The sequence below is a fragment of the Aquarana catesbeiana genome, linkage group LG02, assembly GCF_042186555.1.
Source record: "Aquarana catesbeiana isolate 2022-GZ linkage group LG02, ASM4218655v1, whole genome shotgun sequence".
Classification (NCBI taxonomy): Eukaryota; Metazoa; Chordata; class Amphibia; order Anura; family Ranidae; genus Aquarana; species Aquarana catesbeiana.
This window is the reverse complement of record NC_133325.1, coordinates 360,375,314-360,397,137: the sequence shown is the minus strand read 5'-3', so window position 1 is coordinate 360,397,137 and position 21,824 is coordinate 360,375,314. Positions and strand designations below refer to the sequence as shown.

The window sequence follows — 21,824 nt, the reverse complement described above, 5'->3', positions numbered from 1 at the left end:
TTAGAAAAATTAGTAAGGCTGGTTTCTCTAAAACATTATAGACTGAGAAAATGTCACTATTAAAGACCTGTTGTGCATCAATATTCCTAGTTTTCATAATACAAATCGATATAAAATGTTGCAGTAAAATTTCATGTAAACGGATGGATAAACTTACTTGGTAAAGTCATTCTGACAGGCCAGCAGCTCAAGCAGGAAGAGCACACAAGGAGGCTGAAAAAAATTGGGTTGTCCCAGAGTGTCCAGACACTCCTGAATCATCCGAAGTACTTTTAGAATGCTTTCAGCCTGAGCTTTTCTTAAGGTTAGGACCTGCAAAACACTGCAACAACCAAAAAACATTCAAATATTATTGCATCAAAACACACAGTAAAAACAACATTAACTAGAAAAGCACAGATTTTTAAGAGATATACTGGAAAGGACAATGCTTTTGTTTAGAAAATGACTTCAGTTGTACAAAATTTTTTAATTCTTCAATAAGGGATTTGCTAAGAACTCAAAACACCCACATCAAGTTCATTTTCAATTACTGCTGGTGCATTTATATTAAAGATTCTTTACTTGTAAAAGGATAATTAGGAGTAACTTTATACTGATGAGTGATCTGCTTTGATCATCTTGTGTTGGGATTATTCATAATACCTCCTCCTAAAAGCATTAACATCTAAAAATAACTGACTAGAAAAGTTTTCAGTCTTTACCTTTCATGGGAAATTGCTGGATCCTTTACAAAATCTAAGATACTTTTTAAAATTGGATATTTTTCCTTCACTGTTGGCAGCATCTTTGCCTCCTCCATAGAGCGGAATGAAAGCAGCCTTAGTCTTGCTCGACTAAATGGGGCTTTACGGTTTGGGGTAGGAGGAGGAGAGGAAGGCTCTTCGTTTTTTTCTGCTGTTTTTGTTTGAGGCCCTACTGGGGTCTCATACTTAAAAAGTTCTGATTCCTTCTTTTTCTGAGGGTCAGCATCAGGCACTGGACACTTAGCCATTAAAATTGGACAAGCAGCTTCAGGTGAGGCATTAACAGGTGAGGCACTTGAAGCTTGAAAGTCCGCTTCTACAATGGAACTCTTTCGACGAGTGTACAACACTCCATTGTCATCTGTAGAGATCCAGTTCTCTATTGGCAGTCTTGATGTAGTAGGTAAAAATCTCAGCAACAAAAGACATTTCTCTATACACTGTTTTGCTGTAAATAGATGAATATATTGTAAGTACAAAATAAAAAAGGAAAATGAAAACACATAATACAGGTGCAAAATGGTAACTCTAGTGTATTTAAAGTAATCATCTTGTTGAGGTGGTAATGAAATGACTGTATTATTTTTGATCTGGCATTCACATTTTTACTAGCTTACTGTTGCATTTTCAGCACTTTATTACAAATATGTTGGAATTTTGTCTATTGGCTATCTGTATATCAAGCAATCAGCTAGCCATGATTAACAACCACTGAAATAAAAACCCTTAAATAATATTTCAACAAGACACACCTAAACCTTTAATACTGATTTTTTACATTAAAAGCCAAACCCCAGCCAATACTTCCTTTTTATGTTTTGGATAACATGAGGAGGGGGTAGAATGTTTCCTTTATATTGTCGTCTTATACCACAATCGTAGTCCACTGACATTTCCTCCAGCTCTCTAGCTGAAAATCTGTACCTCAGTTTAGGCATTGTGCTGGAGGAAAGGTTTGCGAGAGCCTGAAATTGCACCCATAAATCAATATGTAAGGCTGCAATGCATTGCAGACTGAAATGAAAACATTTTATATATATATATATATTTATATATATATATATATATATATATATATATATATATATATATATATATATATTTTTCCCATTTCTGCAACTATATGTGCATTTATTTTTTATTTATTTTTGTAAATAATTGGACTTGGCCCTTAACAGTACACATGCACATGTGTGCAGAAGCACTGGCAATGTGTTATAGACAGGCAGTAATAAAAAAAACAAAAAAACAAAAATGAGAGACTATTATATGTTCTATAAAAATTTTAAAATATCTGAAATTCTGTTTAAAGAATCTGAAATTATAGCACTAAACCTATAGCACTAAGCCCTGGTTCACACTGACTGCGGGAATAAAATTGCGCGCATTCAGCTGAACTTGCACGATTTCATTCCTGCATGTCGGTCCCGACTTTGGGGGCAATATCAGAGACATCTGTGCGGGTTTCTGCACAGATGTCAATTGAACTCTCACCTCGAAATTGCTAAAAGTAGTACAGAAACTACTTTCGGGAATCGGTGCAGTGCTGCAAATGCAGCGTCGCACCATGCCACTGCTGGCAATTGCTGCTGATTTGGCATGCGATTTGACATGTCAAATTGCATGCCAAATCGCATCAATGTGAACCAGGGCTAAAAACTGAACTTTGCAACTGTGGAATAACATGGACAATGGGACCTTTATATAAATAACAGCTAAGGCATTGGTTAAAAGCCCCTGTCAGGGGGCAGAGTCAGAAGTCAGCATGTGAGAAGTAGAGAGATGGAGCTCGGATAGTGCCGACTGGTCCTGCAAAGATCCTGGGATCAGCCCTACTGTTGATCAGTTTCCCAATAAAAGAAACATAGAAAAGTAACGTCAGAAAAAGACAGAGTAGTCCCTCAAGTCTGTCCATTTTTGTATTCCACTGTATTATCTGAGTATAGATCTATGTTTGTCCCAAGCATGTTTGAAGCCATTTACGGTTGACTGTCTCACTACCTCTGCTGGTAGTTTATTCCAAGCATCAACTATCCCTTCAGTAAAATAATACTTTCTATGATTAGTTTTGAACTTTCCTCCAGTTAGTTTGAGGTCATGATACCGTGTTCTTGAGTTTGATTTCATATTGAAAAAACTGCCCTTCTGAACCTTATTCCCCTCCTTGATGTATTTAAAGGTTTCACCTGATCAGATCTCCACCAAGACCATTTACCTCCAAGCTTCATACAGATAAAAAAAAAAGTGCTCCAGAGAGATTACATTTGGTGCATGCTATACTCTGCAAAGATGAGAGGTATTTGACAGACTCCTATAGTTTACAGTTCCTTCCTGTTTCTACTAATCTCATGTACTCCTGCAACATGGGTCCAGGTATAATCTTTTTCTTGGACAGAAATTACTTTCTCCTGTTCCCAAGGAGAACTTAGAGATTATTATGTCGTTCCCCGAGCTCCTTGCATTCGTCAGAGATTCTACCTCCTATTACCCAGGTGTAAAATGTAAAGCACAAGTTCACTTTCAGAACAACATGAAACATGTTCCACCACCTGCAGCTCTCCCCCCTCCGCCTGTGACAGTGAGCAGGGGCGATTCTCCCAGCGCCCACTGTCACAATTTGAAAAGAGCATTACCATGCGGGACTCTGCCCACATGGCCGCGTCATTCATTTACAGTTTACTGTGAATGCCTACAAGTTTTGTTTGGTGTTGCGCTGCTGAGTGCTCTGGTAGTTCATTGATCCTTCCTGCTCTCAGGTAACTGCTTGCCAGTACAAGGTGTGGGCAGACAGCTATGCTGAGAGTCTGCAAGAAACAGATTGCACCCGTGATCTGTTGATTACGGGTACAATACTCTGCAGGCTCCAGAAAAGAAGAAAATAAATGCAAATTTCTGTTTACCTGCAAAAAAAAGTGTTTTGTTTTTTTTTAAAGTGAACTTTAAATGATGTGCTCTTTTCTATGTTATGGGTTTGACAGTTAATAAATGGACTCTAAGTGTACAAGAGTTTATTCAGTCTATAAACATTTGCTCATTATTGCTAACCCAAAAACGGATTACTGAGCTACTGTTTTAGAAAAAGAAGCTGAATATCCTACAGAAAAAAAGATCTGTAGAAAGCGGTTTGCATAACAGAGGTAATATCTTTTCTGCTGGTCACGCTTTAAAACAAAGGGCTTAGGTAGTTAAAGTTATGCACAGGTCACAAGTTGGTAGAGTAGATAACTTGGCACAACTACACTTTCAGTATAATTATTATTAAGAACCCGGGGTTTGCATGTTACACAAACCCGTGAAGAAACAAGAGGCTCTTGTTCCCTAATGCTGAAACATGTTCTAAGACAGGCAAGTAAAAAAGCACCAGGGATCTCAAAGGTCCCCAGCCGAACCACACTGCTTAGCCTGCCAGATTCATCCGGTCTTGAAGGCTTCTGCTCCATCTTCTGATGCTTGTTAGGCAGTGTCGGGGCCCTACTAATCTTTGACTCCTTTTAATGCCGCAATGAAGAGTTTTGTTTCACGTATGGAACAGGCTCTGCTTCCCAAACATCCCCTCCCTCCTGTGACTGTGTCTGATAAAACAGACACTGAACAGTTTCCTTCTCTTCCTTCAGGAACTCCTGAGGTGCCTCCCCTCTTCCTTCTGATGATGAAAAAAGCTTTCGGCAGAAAAACTGGCATGGGAGGAAGAGTTGATCTCAAATATCATTACAGCGCTCAGGGGACACTTTGAAAATGGAATATTCCCTGTCCCAGGCATCGGATTCTCAGGTTGGACACACACAGTCTTCTAAAGTTTTTCTGCATGACCCCTTTTTTGATGATTTTATTTACAAGTCTTGGTCGGTATAGTTTTTGGTACACTATCCCTTTGAGAAGGCCCTCATCAAAAAGTGGTTCAACCCTCCGGTTTCCAGGCTGAGTAAGGCTACTGCCATTCCCTCAAAAGACTTTTCTTCCTTTAGAGCCCCATCTGACAGGAAGGTGGGAGAGCACTGCACATCCACAAACGCAGTTTCTGGAGCCTTAAAGTGGTTGTAACCCAAAAAAAACAGAAAACAAAAAAAAACAAAAAAAAAAAAAAAAAAACATGCTTCTGTCCCTTTAAGGCACAAGGCACTGCACATGCCATGTAAATGGTCCCTTTCTATGTTGTATAATACCTGGTTGATTCTGTTACTCTCTTTCCCTCTGCAAACTAACCACGTTTATGATGGTTGCTGATTTCTGATAGCATTGCCAGTTTACGTGCCCCTGTCAGCCAGCTATCTCCTCAGCGTTTCTGCATCTCCCCATCCAGTAGTCTGTGTCAGAGCCGATTTCCTCCCCTCCCAAGCCTGTGTAATTCTATTCCCTGCAGCTGTTCCAGTGCTAGTAAAGTAAAGAAACATGTATTAACTACATTGATCCTCTCTGTTTTAGGTCCCTGTTCAGTACAGTGTATGTATTTTCCTAAAATTAACATGCTAAATACCTGCTTTCCAAATCCCTGCTGTGCAGACAAGTGACCTCCCTCTGCTCTCTTGCATTCAGAGGGAAATTTCAGCCCATCCCACTATACTCACTTACTCAGGAAGGGAAGCAGAGGGAGGTCACATGACAGGACAGCAGGGCTCTGCAAAGAAGGTATTTAGGAGGGAGGATTGAGGTAAATAATACATGTGACTTTACAACCGCTTTAATTCATCCAGTATGCCCCTCTGCCATGGTCTTTCAGACCTTTACCTAATGGGCTAAATTGCTATGTCAAGTTTTGGCTTCCAAACAGGTTTTTCTTGCTTACATTGAATTAACAGCTCAACTAGTTCAAGGTCTTCAATAGCTGTGTAAAAACCATCTGCATGAAAATTTTGGGTCTCATGATGGTTTCTGTCAAAGCAGTTGCTTACATGCAACGTCACGCCAAACCACTTCAGATAGATTCTGGTCAACTGGAATCAAAAGCGTCTTTGGTGTGGTGGCTTCAGTCCCCACTTCTATCAGATGAGAAGACCCTAATTCCCTCCAAATGATCATCAACACAGACACCAGCCTCTTCAGGTGGGCAGGTGTGATGGATCATTTATCTGGGCAGGGTCATTGGTCTCCTCTGTTCTTCAGGGTTACTTGGCAAGGGTACAATTGGACAATGAGACAGCAGCAGCCTACATCAATCACCAAGGGGGCACTAGAAGCTTGGGTGCGGCTTTGGAGGTCTCTCACATCCTCAACTGGGCAGAACGTCATGTACCAACCCTACTGGCAGTTCAAATTCCTGGAGATGGACAACTGGCAGACGGACTCTCTCAGTCAAGAGAATTTGGACCAAGGGGGAATTGGCCCTCCATTCCAACATTTTTCTCCAGATCTGCCAATGATGGACAACTGGCAGACGGACTCTCTCAGTCAAGAGAATTTAGACCAAGGGGGAATTGTCCCTCCATTCCAACATTTTTCTCCAGATCTGCCAATGATGGGGCACTCCAAACATAATCTTTGTGTCCAGGCTGAATCAAAAAATTCCCAAGCTTGTAGCCAGGACCAAAGATCCCTGGGTAGAAGCATTGGATGCTCTAGTGGCTCTGTGGCAGATGTATTCTCAGATGTATGATTTTCCCCCTCTAAGACTCAACTCCCAGTTGTTACCAAGGATCCCGTGAGAAGGCACTCTTGGTCATTCCAGTGGCTCCAGACTGGCCACACAAGAACTTGGTTTATGCATCTTGTTCGGTTGGTCGCAGCCTTTTCCGGGCGCCTTCCACTTTACCACCCTACCTTACAGTCGCTGTCTTTAACAGCTTGGTTGTTAAAAACCAGGTACTAAAAGACAAGGGCCTTTCTCAAGCGGTCATTTTTACCATGCTTTGTGCTCGGAAGTCCACTTCCCATTTTATCTACCGGGAAGGCCTACTATTACACCTGGAAGGCCAACTTTGTCTACTGTGAGTATCTGGGATTACATCCCCACAAGTTTTCCACTGCTAGCATCCTTACCTTTCTCCAGAATGACCGAATCGTGGCTTGGCAGTCTGCACTGCCAAGGGCCAAGTGTCAGGCTTGGCTGCTGTTTCAGCAACCCTTGGCTCCTATTTCCCTCATTCAGAGCTTCATGCAAGGGTTTACCTGGATTGTTCCCCTTCTAGAGCCCCTCTGCAATCTTGGTACTTAAATCTTGTTTTGTTGGCCTTACAAAAGCCTCCTTTTGGAAACATCGGGGATCTTCTCCCCTCATCTTTGTCTCAGAAGGTGGCAATCACGTCTGTGCGGTGGGTATCCAAGCTTGCAGCTTTCTCTTGTAAACAGCCATTTTTGGTGGCTACACAAGGATAAAGTGGCTTTTCCTCTCATCTGTACTCCCTAAGGCTGGGTTCACACTGCTGCAGTGGCAGACATCGTATGTGATTCGCAGCGCACTGCTGTTCACATCACATGCGATGTCTGTGCTGTGCGATATCAGCCATACAGATAGTATGGCTGATATCGCACCGCATTCGGTCCAAACTCACACTGGGTGTTCACACCTATTCGATCCGATACATGTCCGAATTGTCAGTTCGCAGTGCGATATGCGAGCTGAACTGGGGGTGTCGTTAACATTGTATGACACTCCCCAGCAGTTCGCATATGGCAGTGTGAACTGCCGTGCGAGTTGGTGCGATGCAGGAACCCGTAGTAAATTCTCTGCGTTCCCGCACCGCAGCAGTGTGAACCCAGCCTAAGGAGGTGTCAGAAAAGCGGCTTAGTCTTCCACCTTTCCCAAGTGGATTCATTAAACTGTTATCTGGGCTTATAAAATCAGGTCATGAATCGCTGTTTCCAGCATTCTACGAGGGTGTTTAATGTGTTATAGGCCTTTCATCATTCTGCTTTGGTTGTTCTAGCTTGCAAGGTGGATACCTGGTTTTCAGTTCACACTTTCACCAAGTTGACGTAGCTGCCTACCAGTTTTGGTTGGAAAGTTTTGTAGGCAGCAGTTCTGCTGGGGTGCAGTTCCCTGTTCTGCTGTTTTCTGCTTATAGGCCCACCCTGCCTTCTGGCATTGCTATGGGACATCCCATCCGTCATGAAGAACGGCTACATCCTTCAATGAATGGAAGAGAAAATAGTATTTTTATACTCCACTTAAACTTTTTTTTTTTTTTTTTTTTAATGGAAGGACACAGCACCTGCCCAGTCTTCTTTTGTCTGTCTCGGTGTGTATGTCCTATACTGCTGGCTGCTAACTGATCTCCTTACTGCAGATGTTGGGTTTGGTCAACTGCAGTGGCTCGCCCTCCAGGGGTGCTTTTATTTTATTTGCACCTAGCATCCTGCTCCTGTAGGTGGTGACATCAAACCCATCTGTCACGAAGAATGGCTGTGTCTGTCAATGAACTTAGATAAAAGGATTTTACAGTGAGCACGAAAATCCTGTTTTTGGTAAACCCCAGAAAAACAGATCCCCAAAAGAGGTCAAAAGGTAAAAAAAAAAAAACAGGTCCACCATAGAAGCCTATCACATCTCCAACCCTTTCACTTCGCAAAAGGGAGTTACCAGAAGAGAATGAGGATGCTTGGCCAGACTATTCATCTTGTACAGGATATCCATGAAATGCGAGAACCTCACAGTGCAGTATTCCAAAGGACATCCAAAAGAGCCACTGACACTTGTAGCAACCCTGAAGTTAGCCTGACTTAAGGGAGGTAGTTTATAGGAGAGAAGCCCCTACAAGGGTAGTGTCAGGAACCTCAGGCTGGCAATGCTCATTCTCATAAGCACAGATGTATAACTGCACTTGCAAGGATGAAAATGCATGTGCCACAGTGCACACATGTACGCCCACAGATCCTATTGCCTGGGCAGCTTATTTAAATCTGAGGCTTGTCTACTTTAAAGGCTGAATGGTCTTCAAGTTTACCCCTATGTTCCTGAAAGCCTGCTTGATCCTGTTACTGACCTGGCTCTGTCTGACTCATCTTTGGATTCCATTGCCTGCTACAAATTTATGTTACTGACCTCAGCCTAGACATTTAATTCTGCCTGCTGTTTTACCTCGCTGCCAACACGTTGCCCTGCCTATCTCTGACCTGGACTTTGATTGTGATTTTGTACCTACCTGCCTGGCTGTTACTGAAATCGGCTTGAGACCTGACTCCTCACTTCTGCTCATCCAAGCTCAGCATTCTCAAGTTAAAGTTTGCTGTGCCAGCTTCCTGGTACCTGTACCCTTCTGCTGCCCTAGCAGTCCCTGTCTCCACCACAAGGGGTGCTTGGATGGGAATTGTGCAAGAGGCCACCTCATCTCAAGCTCCACTAAATGGTACGTGATGGTTAGCCAAATCACTAAAAAGAGAATGGAAGAAAAGAGATGGTGATGGAGTGAGCTTACAGCATTTACGGGTGGGCTGCTCCAGTAACTGAACAAATAGATAGAAACTACAAAGTGGACATGGGAGGAGGCTTTGTCCACCCCGATGTACATGAAAGTTTCTGATAATGATGACCCTATAACAGGCGTTTTAGGTTCCAGCTTACAGGCGTCAGGTCCATCTAGGGGAGTATGGGCTGAGGTCACCCATGGCAGTGAGACTGTCCTTTGTGTGTCTTTGGTAAGACACGTTGCACCTCGTAGCAGTAAGCAAACAGGCCTAATGAGATGCAAGGACTCAAGGAAGAAAAGGCGACCAACCATTCAGGACACCAGAAAACTGAGGCATGCTGGGTAGAGGAGGGGTATATGGGGGATGGCTTACAAATATTCTGTTTAGCAGTGTCCCAACCTCCTGTAGGTGGCAGTTTAACCACTTGTCCTCCAGAAGATTTACCCCCCTTCATGACTAGGCAATTTTTTTGCTATACGGCACTGCGTTACTTTAACTGACAATTGCGCGGTCATGCAACTCTGTACCCAAATAAAATTTGTAATTTTTTTCCCACAAATAGAGCTTTTTTTTAGGTGGCGTGATCACCACTGTGGTTTTTATTTTTTTTGTGCTATAAAACAAAAAAAAGACTGACAATTAAAAAAAAAAAAATTATATATATATATATACAGTGGGGACGGAAAGTATTCAGACCCCCTTAAATGTTTTACTCTTTGTTATACTGCAGCCATTTGCTAAAATCATTTAAGTTCATTTTTTTTCATCATTAATGTACACACAGCACCCCATATTGACAAAAAAACACAGAACTGTTGACATTTTTGCAGATTTATTAAAAAAGAAAAACTGAAATATCACATGGTCCTAAGTATTCAGACCCTTTGCTCAGTATTTAGTAGAAGCACCCTTTTGATCGAATACAGCCATGAGTCTTTTTGGGAAAGATGCAACAAGTTTTTCACACCCGGATTTGAGGATCCTCTGCCATTCCTCCTTGCAGATCCTCTCCTGTTCTTTCAGGTTGGATGGTAAACGTTGGTGGACAGCCATTTTTAGGTCTCTCCAGAGATGCTCAATCAGGGCTCTGGCTGGCCATTCAAGAACAGTCACGGAGTTGTTGTGAAGCCACTCCTTCGTTATTTTAGCTGTGCGCTTAGGGTCATTGTCTTGTTGGAAGGTAAACCTTCGGCCCAGTCTGAGGTCCTGAGCACTCTGGAGAAGGTTTTCGTCCAGGATATTCCTGTACTTGGCCACATTCATCTTTCACTCAATTGCAACCAGTCATCCTGTCCCTGCAGCTGAAAAACACCCCCACAGCATGATGCTGTCACCACCATGCTTCACTGTTGGGACTGTGCCTGGTTTTCTCCACGCATACCGCTTAGAATTAAGGCCAAAAAGTTCTACCTTGGTCTCATCAGACCAGAGAATCTTATTTCTCACCATCTTGGAGTACTTCAGGTGTTTTTTAGCAAACTCCATGCGGGCTTTCATGTGTCTTGCACCGAGGAGAGGCTTCCGTCGGGCTACTCTGCCATAAAGTCCCGACTGGTGGAGGGCTGCAGTGATGGTTGACTTTCTACAACTTTCTCCTGACTGCATCTCTGGAGCTCAGACACAGTGATCTTTGGGTTCTTCTTTACCTCTCTCACTAAGGCCCTTCTCCCCCGATAGCTCAGTTTGGCCGGACGGCCAGCTCTAGGAAGGGTTCTGGTCGTTCCAAACGTCTTCCATTTAAGGATTATGGAGGCCACTGTGCTCTTATGAACCTTAAGTGCAGCAGAAATTTTTTTGTAACCTTGGCCAGATTTGTGCCTTGCCACAATTCTGTCTCTGAACTCTTCAGGCAGTTCCTTTGACCTCATGATTCTCATTTGCTCTGACATGCACTGTGAGCTGTAAGGTCTTATATAGACAGGTGTGTGGCTTTCCTAATCAAGTCTAATCAGTATAATCAAACACAGCTGGATTCAAATGAAGGTGTAGAACCATCTCAAGGATGATCAGAAGAAATAGACAGCACCTGAGTGTCACAGCAATACTTTCTGTCCCCACTGTGTGTATATAATTTTATTTTACTTTCTGCTATAAAACCCATCTAATTAGAAACTTAAAAAAATGAAATTTCTTCATAAATTTAAGCCAAAATGCATTCTGCTACATCTTTTTGGTAAACAAAATCCAAATATGTGTATATAGATTGGTTTGCACAAAAGTTATAGCATCTACAAACTATAAAATATATACTGGGGACGTGGCTTGGCAGCAGATGTAGCCTGAAGCACGGCTTGTGAGCTCCGCTGAACATCCATCCTTTTATCCTGTGGAACTGATCGTTGACACCCAAACTTGGGTGTGATACTTACCTGGGGTGCTTGCGGATCCTCTGGGCTACCTATAGCTGTGCTCCCTGTCCGCCGCAGTGATGTCCAAGCACAGCTCTACCTCTCGTCTGGCACCGGACCATGCGAGCCAAGATGGTGGCTTGCCAGAGAGAACAGCAAAGGAGAAATACAAAGGCGGCTCAGAAGCTATTCATCAAGCCGGTGGCACGAGACTCTTCTGCACTGCCTGAGTACATGCAAGATGATCACATCAGTTCTCAGTCTGAAACTGATGACACAATGCCACTAGAGGATCCGACGGCCACATTACTTCCATGGGACACTGAGTAGCTGCCCCGCCATGCTGGCAACAAACAGTCATAATCTCAAACCCTGATGGGCCTGAACCCACACTGCGTGACATTTTCTCACCAGTTACAGTATGCAACTCCTCTAAAGCAGAGGTTAAAGTGGTGAAAACTGAAATGACATTCCTCCGTCAAGATATGCAAAAATTGTGGGACTGCACCTCAGCTATTGAAGGGCGCCTCAATACATTGGAGGATGACTGGGCCCCCATGCAAAGGCAATCTCATGTTCAACAACTGCTGGTGGCTAAACATTCTGCTCAGCTTTATGACTTAGGGAACCAGCTCTGCAGAAATAATGTTAGGGCCATAGGTATTCCTGAAAAGATGGAGGGAAAAAAACCCTGTGCATTTTATCGAGTAATGGCTGCTAGCTAAATTTGGGAAAGACTCCTTCTCACCAATGTTCGTAGTGGAGCGGAAAGACCGTGTCCCCACTAGACCCTTGCCTCAAGGCAACCCTCCTAGATAATTTGTGTTTAAAATGCTCAATTACAAGGAATATACAGGAATGTTTTTCTTTTATTATATTAGTAAAGGCGGCAATCAGCGACTTATAGTAGGACTGCGATATTGCGGCGGACAATCGGACACTGACACTTTGTGGGAAACAGTGACCCCAATACAGTGATCCGTGCTAAAAATATGCACCGTCACTGTACTGACACTGGCTTGGAAGGGGTTAAACGTGGAGGGCGTTCACAGGGTTAAATGTGTGACTAGTCAGTGTTTGTGTCCTTTGTGGAATGCTTTGTAGGGAAAGAAATCGATCACACCCCTGCTGTTAGAACGGAGTTCTGCCTTGTTTGTACAAGAAGAGCTCAGTCCAACCCCTCTTCCCGACGATCGGCAAGTGCCAAAGGACATCCATTGGCCGGCACCTGCTGATTGGCTTCTGTGACTAATCAGAGCAGAAGCAGGGCGCCCCCTTCGGCGCAAGTGCAAAATCATCTTTATATATGTAATTTATATAATGTTTCTGAATTCCTGTATCCTTCATTAACTTGCTTATTTTAAATTCAAAGTTAATCACTGCGCTAGTACTAATAAAGCAGCTGACATAAATTTTATAGTGACAATAAAAAGCATAAAAAATAAATGTATGCAGCGCTAGTAACATAACATTAAAATTAAAAGTCCATAGTGTTTAAAATAAAGTCCTTGTTCAGGGAAAAATCTGGAACCACCCACGGTGTAGACAAAGACACAATTAGGTGAGCACGAACTTATCCTCCACCGAACATCAACACACCAGGCCTCTTACCAAAGACAATGGACCACTGAATTACAGGTGGTCAAACAAGCATGATGCATCCAAAGATCCACAAAACCACTTAACTTGAATCATAGATGGCTGGGTCTTGTAATCTCACCAGATGTAAGTGCAAAGGTGCATGCATAGAATACAAAAAAGCAACTTTTTATGGTGTAGCATATTAAAACCACAATCACATTTAATTTAAAAACAGCCAGGGTACTCACATTTTAGAAAATAAAAACAAGCATATCAGAAGCAGCAGTCTATTATGGATAGCATTAGTTTCCAACCACAAAGATGGCCACGTCGAAACCTGACAGCATTGTGACGTCAGAGCTCCACCCTACGCGGCGTTTCGTCCAATAGAACGTTGTCAGGGGCGTGGACAGAGCTCGTCATATCTTCTTTATATAGGTGGAAGGACGGAATAGAAACGCCCATTCCTCGGCACTCCAAGCCTCTCTCCCATCCGCCGGAAGCGGAACCATGCCCAAACCGGATGTTTACATCAAGGCTTAGATGTACATGGCTAAACAAACCCACAGCGGCCATGTTTAGGGAGACCAGATAGGAAAACATTATACAGTATGCCCAATCTTGTCTGTAAAGTCAGATGATGCCGCCTTTGAGAACGTCCAATGACGAAACGCGTAAGGCGGAGTCACGCAATGATGTCATTCTGACACGGAAGTAAGGGGCAGGAGGGCAGTTGCAGCGCACGCTACGAACGGGCTTCCCCTACATATTGCCTTACCATCTATTGTAGTGTTCTTTTATTATTTCCCCTTGTTGATGGGAAACTTTTGTTTTTTAACTTATTTTAAATAAATAGTACTTTTTAAATACTACACTATGGGAGTTTTATCTTTCTCCACGAGGACCTATCCCTGAGAAGCCACTAAACAAATTCTTGGAAATGGTGACTGGCGATATGCTGAGTGGAAAATCTTTATGGAGGCTCTGATCTGACCTGTTTGGATGCCCTGACCTGGTGGAACGTATTGCAGAGGCCCGATAGATTACAAGAAATCACGGACGGACCACTGGCAGAACCACCAAGGGATATTATCCGAGTCTATCCATACATGCCCACCACCCCTGAGGGGTAATAGGAGCTGGTGAGTGGGGACCCATAAGGGGGAGCACATGAGTCACCTTCCTTGATGAGCACAAGAGTCTCTTGATTGATTTGAACATATGGCCATTTTGGAGCTTCACCACATTCTTTCAAAATTGCTTTTTTGGGACTTTTTTTCTTTTGGAAACATACCTTTTTTGATATAATTTGTTGTTTTTGATCTCACATTGTATATCTATAAGGAATAGGATTGGTTTATTCAGTCTGCACTTATGCTTTGGAACACTATATGAGCACACACTGATTGCACCTCTAGGGAAACTAATTTCCCCTACAGGTAGCCATAATTATATTTACTTTATTCACTGTTTTTTTTTTTACACGACAGTTTATAGGGTAGCGCCACTCATCCCATTTATTGCTTCCCATTTCTTTTAATTTCCTTTAGGAACTGATCGGGGGAGGCTGCAACCCAGTAACATCCTGAGCGCGGAGTATATCATAATATTAAGGAGGGAACGGCAGGTACATTGTGCAACATCCTCAACAAGAACCTCCACGTGGCAATAATTCTTGGAGCCAACTTGGAAATTTTTCACTAAGGGGCCCTTATACATATGTAAGGGATAATGGTGGTGGTGAGTATTGGAGGGATTATAATCATATACCTACCCAAGCCACCAATCATCAAATGAACAATGATAATTTTTTTCCCATGGAGGGAGCCAGCCTAAAAAGAGGGAAGGGACCAGAGGGGGGAGGAGGACAAGGTCAAAAAAGGAGGAGGAGGGTTTAACAGACACTGGGCTATTCAATCTGAGCACAGACCCTCTTTCTCATGAAGAGAAGGTGGTATTAAATGATGGCCTTAAATTTGTTCCTCCCCGCCTCTTAAATAAATCTGAAACTTATATTGATATCCATAAGTACATTCTCAAACTTAATGTACAGAGATATATTGCCTCTAACCCTATTCGTAATAGGACTACGGTTCCATCTGAGGTTAAACATACCACCTTGTCAAATGCTCCATTGTTTAACCCCCCCAGCCATTCAGCCCGTTCAATTGGAGTTTTTAGGGACCTAGTATTCAAAGATCCTGATAAACTGACCATAAAGAAAAAGAGGATGGATGTAGTCTTTAAAAAGGGGTTTGGATTCCCTCAAGCAAAGGAATGACATTACTGTCCGCTCAGCTGATAAGGAGGGCCGTATTGTCATTCTTGACAGTGCTGCCTATGTGGAGGAAATGAATAGATCTGTCTGATAAGGATAGATATTTCTCTCTTGGAAGTAATCTGACTCAAAAATATAAGAGAGAACTTCAGGTGATAGTAGATGAGGGTTTCAATAAAAGGTATTTTGAACAAAAAGGAGAAGTTTTATTTGATCCTGGTAGCACCTCGTATTCCGGTGATCTACTACCTCCCAAAAGTTCATAAGAACCCCCTAAATCCACCTGGTCGTCCTATAATTAGCAGAATTGATTCCGTTACCTCTAGGATTGGGAGGTAGATAGACAATTTTTTGCAACCTCTCGTCTCAAACTCCTCCCCATCTTAAAGACAGCACACAGGTCATTAATATTCTGAGACAAATCACTTAGAAAAAAGGGTATGGCTACCGCTGATGTGGCTTCTTTATACACCATAATTTCCCACTGCCATGGTAGAGAAGCTGTGAAATGTTTTTTGGAAAGAGATTCGGGCATTTGTGGGTTGCAGCAATGGTTCCTTCTCTATCTTCTCGACTTTGCCATGAGCCATAATAGGATTTTTGTAACAGCTTACCTGTAAAATCCTTTGCTTGAAGTACATCAGGGGACACAGAGCCTTAAGTAATTACTTAATGGGTTATGGGCCACCTTCAGGTGTTAATAATGGTATACCCAATACAGGAAGTTCACTCCCCTATATAACCCCTCATCCTTCCAGGAGTACTTCAGTTTTTGTAGCCAAGCAATATACTTAAACCCCATAAAAGAGGGGAGGGACCTCTGTGTCCCATGATGTACTCCAAGAAAAGGATTTTACAGGTAAGCTGTAAAAATCCTATTTTCTTTATCGTACATCATGGGACACAGAGCCTTAATTACTTAATGGGACGGCTCATAGCAATGCTACTTGAGGGGAGGGAGAGACAACCCGTAGGGCACCCCCAGACCTGAGGACTTATACCGCTGCCTGCAGCACACTGCACCTGAAGGCGATATCCTCATACCTCCTTACATCCACTTGATAAAATTTTGTGAATGTATGCACTGAAGACCAAGATGCGGCCTTGCAGATCTGAGCCATGGAGGCCTGGTGACACACTGCCGAAGAAGCACTAACTGACCTGGTAGAGTGCGCCTTAACTTAAAATAGGGGAATCTTACCCTTTAAATCATAAGCTTGAATTATCACTTGTCAAATCCACTTAGCGACAGTGGATTTCAACGCTGCCTGTCCTTTCTCAGGACCCTCTGGCAGAATAAATAAGACATCAGTCTTACGAATATCTGAGCAGTTGCCTTTAAACAGATTTTCACTGCTCTTACCACATCAAGACAATGTAGTGACTTTTCTTCCCTGGAACGTGGTTTTTGAAAAAACAATGGCAGGACAATATCTTGGTTCAGGTGAAAACCTGAAACTACTTTTGGCAAAAAGCATGGACGAGGGCGTAACACTACTCTGTCCTCATGAATAATCAAATATGGCTCTTTACAAGAAAGAGCAGCCAATTCCGAAACCCTCCTTTCTGAGGATATAGCAACCAAAAATACTAGCTTCCTTGTCAGAAGGACTAAGGGAATATGCTATATCAGTTCAAATGGCAGTTTTTGTAACACTGACAAAACTAAATTTAAGTCCCAAGGGCTGAAGGGTGATTTAACTGGTGGATTAATCTGCATCACCCCTTGCATAAAACCCCAGACTAAAGAATGTGAAGCAAGCAGTCTTTGAAATAAAATCGATAAGGCTAAGACTTGGCCTTTAATAGTACTCAGGGCCAACTTCATCTCTTCACCTAATTGTAGAAAGGCAGGAATTCTGCCTATGATAAATCTCCGAGGGTGCCAACCCTTGGATTCACACCAGGAAACATAAGTCTTCCAAACTCTTATAGTTCTGGAAGCTGGTTTCCTTGCATTAATCAAAGTGGAGATAACTGAACCAGAAAGCCCACGTTTCTTCAGCATGTGGGTTTTAATAGCCAGGCCGTTAAATTTAGCATTCGTAAAGTAGGATGGAATATCGGCTCCTGTGAGAGCAGGTCTGGCCTTAGTGGGAGGGGCCATGAACCCTCCACTGCCATCTTTACAATTTCTGCGTACCATGACCTTCTGGGCCATGCTGGTGCTACCAGAATTACCGGCTTTCTTTCCAGCTTGATCCTGCAAAGACGACGTGGCAGCAACTGAATAGGGGGGAATGCATAGATCAGTGAGAACTGATCCCACGAGGTTACCAGCGCATCTGTTCCACATGCGAGTGGATCCCTTGTCCTGGAGACAAAGTTGACTAACTTCATGTTGAATCTGGATGCTAGAAGATCTACGTCCGGAGTCCCCCATCTTTTGCAAACCTCCTGAAAAATGTAGGGGTGAAGAGACCATTCCCCCGGGAATAACTGCTGGCGACTTAAGTAGTCCGCCTGCCAATTCTCTACTCCAGGAATGAAGACTGCGGATAAGCACGGAACATTCTTTTCTGCCCAAATTAGAATATGATTCACCTCTCTCTGAGCTGAGAGACTCTTGGTGCCCCCTTGGTGATTGATATTGTCCACAGCCGTGGCATTGTCAGATTGGATCCTGACAGGACAATTCTTTAACCTGGAGGTCCAGGTCTTCAGAGCCAAACACACTGCCCAAATCTCTAGGATGTTGATGGGCAGGGCTCTTTCAGATTTTGACAACTGTCCCTGGACAGTCGTTTTCTCTAGTACTGCTCCCCAGCCTGAGAGGCTGGCATCTGTTACTACCTTCCAGATAATTGGTCTTCCTTTCAGCAGATTCTGGGTTAGTAACCACCAACTGAGGATTTGGGACACCCCTGGGGACAGCCGCATTGGCAAGTCCAAAGTTTGGATTGTTTTGTTCCAAGCAGACAGGATACTGTTTTGCAACAGTCTCGAATGGAACTGGGCATAGGGGACTGCTTTGAATGAAGCCACCATATTTCCTAACAACTTCATGCAAAGGCGACCATCCGCACCAGCTCTTGTATGGAGCTCATCTTTGCCAGAGGCAAGAACACATTCTTCTGGGCTGTGTCTTTAATCAAGCCTAAACACTCCAGCCTTCTTAATGGTTTTAAGGAAGACTTCTCTAGGTTGACGATCCACCCCAGACTTTCCAGGTAACTGGTTGTAATGCGTACACTTTGCTCTAAGCGAGCCACTGACTGGTCTATTAGCAATAGATTGTCTAGGTATGCCAAGACTGTTATGCCCTGTGCCCTTAAACTGGCTAGGAGGTGGGGCCAGTACTTTTGTAAATACCCAGGGTGCTGTGGTTAGCCCGAAGGGTAAGGCCACAAACTGAAAGTGCTGCTGTTCTACTTCAAATTGCAGAAACATTTGGTGAGCGGAAAATATAAGGACATGCAGATATGCATCCCTGATGTCGATGGACACCAGAAGTTCTCCTCCACGTAGGATGGAGACCACTGACCTGATCGACTCCATGCGAAAGGAGTGGATTTTGAGTAACCAATTTAGATTCCTTAGATCTAGAATGGGTCTGACATCCCCATTTGGTTTTGGTACCGTAAAAAGGTTTGAATAAAACCCCAAACCTTGCTCTTCTGTGGGGATCTGTATGATTACCCCCGAGCCAATAATCGGTCTAATGCTTGAAACAGGGATTGCCTTTTTCCTGGATCCCTGGGAACGTTTGATCTCAGAAAACAAGACGGTGGAGACTCCCGAAATTCTAGCTTATATCGTAGAGACACTGTGGAGAGAACCCATCTGTCCTGAATTTCCCTTTGCCAGACTTCTGAGTATTTCAGAAATCTTCCCCCCAACTCTGGTGAGGGGGAACGTCTCTTCATGATGAGGCTCTAGTATTCTGCTTTGCAGATTTGCGGCCCCAAGTCTTCTTTTGTGCCTGGGTCTGACCCTGAGGTTTTTCTCTAGCGTTTGACGGCGGAGGCTGTCGCCACTGCCTAGAGGCGGGACGCCCCTGGTGCAGGAGAAAAAGTTTAAACGAGGGACGTTTATACTTTCTTTTGACTGGCAAAAGAGTACTCTTCCCACTAGAAATCGTCTGGATGTATTTATCCAAATCATCGCCAAATAGTCGCTCCCCACGAAAAGGAAAACTAGTCAGAAGCTTTTTTTCCAGGCGCTTTGGCTGACCAATTTTTCAACCAAAGGGTTCTACGCATGTGTACTAGCACAAGCGCAAGGCAGGACACCTGGTGAATAGAATCTTTCATAGCGTCTATAGCAAAACATAATGCCTTTGGTAGTTCGGCCAACTCACGGGCCTGTTGTGCAGGGACCTCCTTAAGAGCCTCTGTGAACTGGTCTTTTAAGGACTGACAGATGCCTATTGCACCAACTGCAGGCTGAGTAACGGTCCCTGCCAGGGAAAAAGAGGATTTTAACAGGAATTCCAACTTTTTAATCTGTTGGATCTTTAAGCATTTGCGCATTGTCTACTGGACAAGTTAAACTCTTATTCACACTAGAAATCCCAGCGTCAACTGCTGGAACCTTACATTTCTTGGTGAATTTTTCCTCCATGGGATAGAGAACTGAGCATCTCTTTGGAGGGAGAAAATGCTTATCCGGATGATCCCATTCAGCATAAATAAGCTTTTCTAGTAATGCATGGAGAGGAAATGCATGCAAAGGCTGTAAGGGTTTCAAAGAACCCAAGGAAGAAACCGGACTTTCAGCTGTTAGGGGTAACGAGGTGATGAGAGCATCAGCCTTTTAAGAACTCTCAGGTGTAAGCCTGATTGCCCGTGCGCCGTGTGCTTCCACGAGGACGCTGAGTCCGCACACGGCGCCGATTGCTTTAGCCACGCCCCTTCCATCGACCCGTCCTCCTCTTCTCTTCAAAAGGAAACCTCAGATCACGCGCGCGCACACAGACCCGAAGAAGGCGAGGAGGCTACAGCCGCCATGCGGCGTCTGTCTTCCCCCAATCTGAGAGAGGCTGGCTTCCTTGCATTAAATAAAGGCAAGTAAAAAAAACAATGTTTATCTAGGAAAGCCACCCCGCATCCCTCGAGAGGGGGGGGGGTTTCTTATCAGTTTGAGGCCTACTAAAATCACACTGCTCAAAAGATTCAGGATGTAATGTACCTTTGACTGTACATGTACACCCAAGCCCCTCGCTTTCCCCTCCCCTGCTGCGAGGACACATCGCGCTGCTGTAGCTGGACACAGAGCTGCTGAAAGGGTATGTGTATTCTTACTCCCTCTAGAGGAGACTTTAAGGCATTACAATATTAATATGAAAGAAAAGTCATAGGTAGACTTTGCAGTTCCTAAGCTTTTCTCATACTTTTTCCTCGCTGCAGGATACTGCTGAAAAAAAGACAGATCCAAACTTCACCCATCACGGCGGGCAGCGTAGTTAAATCTTCAAAGACCGAGTCCCTTTTAATAGGGGATCCACTCCTTTGGACCTGTACAGCACCTCTCAGAACAACTTTAGGTTATGTAGTAAGACCAAAAAGAGTCCTGGTTCCTAGCGTCCAGCCCTGAAAGAGAAGCGTTACAGGCAAAACCTCGTTCTTCTATGCAAGGCCGGGTACCATCCTGTGGCCTCAGTGGCATGGACGGATCCGGTTGTGGAGGTTTTTTAAATCCAGCATGGATCCCTCCTGGAGCTCCTAAGAGCACATCTTCACTCGTGACCAACACCTTAGACACTGGCGAAAAAACTGAGGTACTCCTGGAAGGAGGAGGGGTTATATAGGGGAGTGAACTTCCTGTATTGGGTATACCAGTGTCAACACCTTAAGGTGGCCCATAACCCATTAAGTAATTACTCAAGGCTCTGTGTCCCATGATGTACGATAATGAAAATTATTTTTGGTTCAACAGCTCCTACTATTTGCAAGGTCGGGGAGTAGCGATGGGTGCCAAATTTGCACCTAGTATGGCCAATCTTTTTATGGCCAAATTGGCGGAGGACGTCATCCATGGTCGACAAAGGACTGAGTTGATCTTCTGGGGTCGATACATTGAGGACGTCCTCCTCCTATGGGAAGGAGACCGTGCCTCTTTAGATCTCTTCATTGGTGAGCTTAACACCAATGATCGAGGTATTGTTCTCCAACACGAGGCCAGTACTTCCGTTATACACTTTCTAGACCTGGAAATCAGAGTAGAGAATGACAGGCTTATTACATCTACATACTTTAAAGATACGGATAGGAATGGCTACATAGGGACGGACAGTTGCCATCATGAGTCCTGGCTCAGATCTGTCCCTATGAGCCAATTCCTTAGATTGAGGAGGGATTGCTTCTTACGGGGGAATTATCTGAGGGGGGTGGAGTTCTTGAAAACTTGTTTCCTACAGAAAGGATATGCAGTTAATGATCTTGATCGGATCAACTGATGTCGCCTTGAGAGAAAGATGATTTATTGAAGCCTAAAATAAGAGATGAAGGGGGAGATTTTTCTTGCCGTTTTTCGTTTTCTACCATCTATTCGAATCAACACTTTGATTAAAAAGATTTTTAGAAAACATTG

General features: G+C 43.6%; 1 protein-coding gene across 2 annotated transcripts in view; it reads right to left on the bottom strand.

Annotated features, from left to right (window-relative positions):
• ZZEF1 (zinc finger ZZ-type and EF-hand domain containing 1) overlaps positions 1-21,824 on the bottom strand; it is a 375,890-nt gene that overhangs the window by 141,579 nt on the left and 212,487 nt on the right. For both annotated transcript variants that reach the window (XM_073615049.1, XM_073615050.1), the window contains exons 29-30: positions 705-1,194; positions 158-322 (exon numbers count right to left, since the gene is read on the bottom strand). In XM_073615049.1, coding sequence (XP_073471150.1) covers positions 158-322; positions 705-1,194 — 655 coding nt within the window. The remainder of the gene's footprint in view (positions 1-157; positions 323-704; positions 1,195-21,824) is intronic.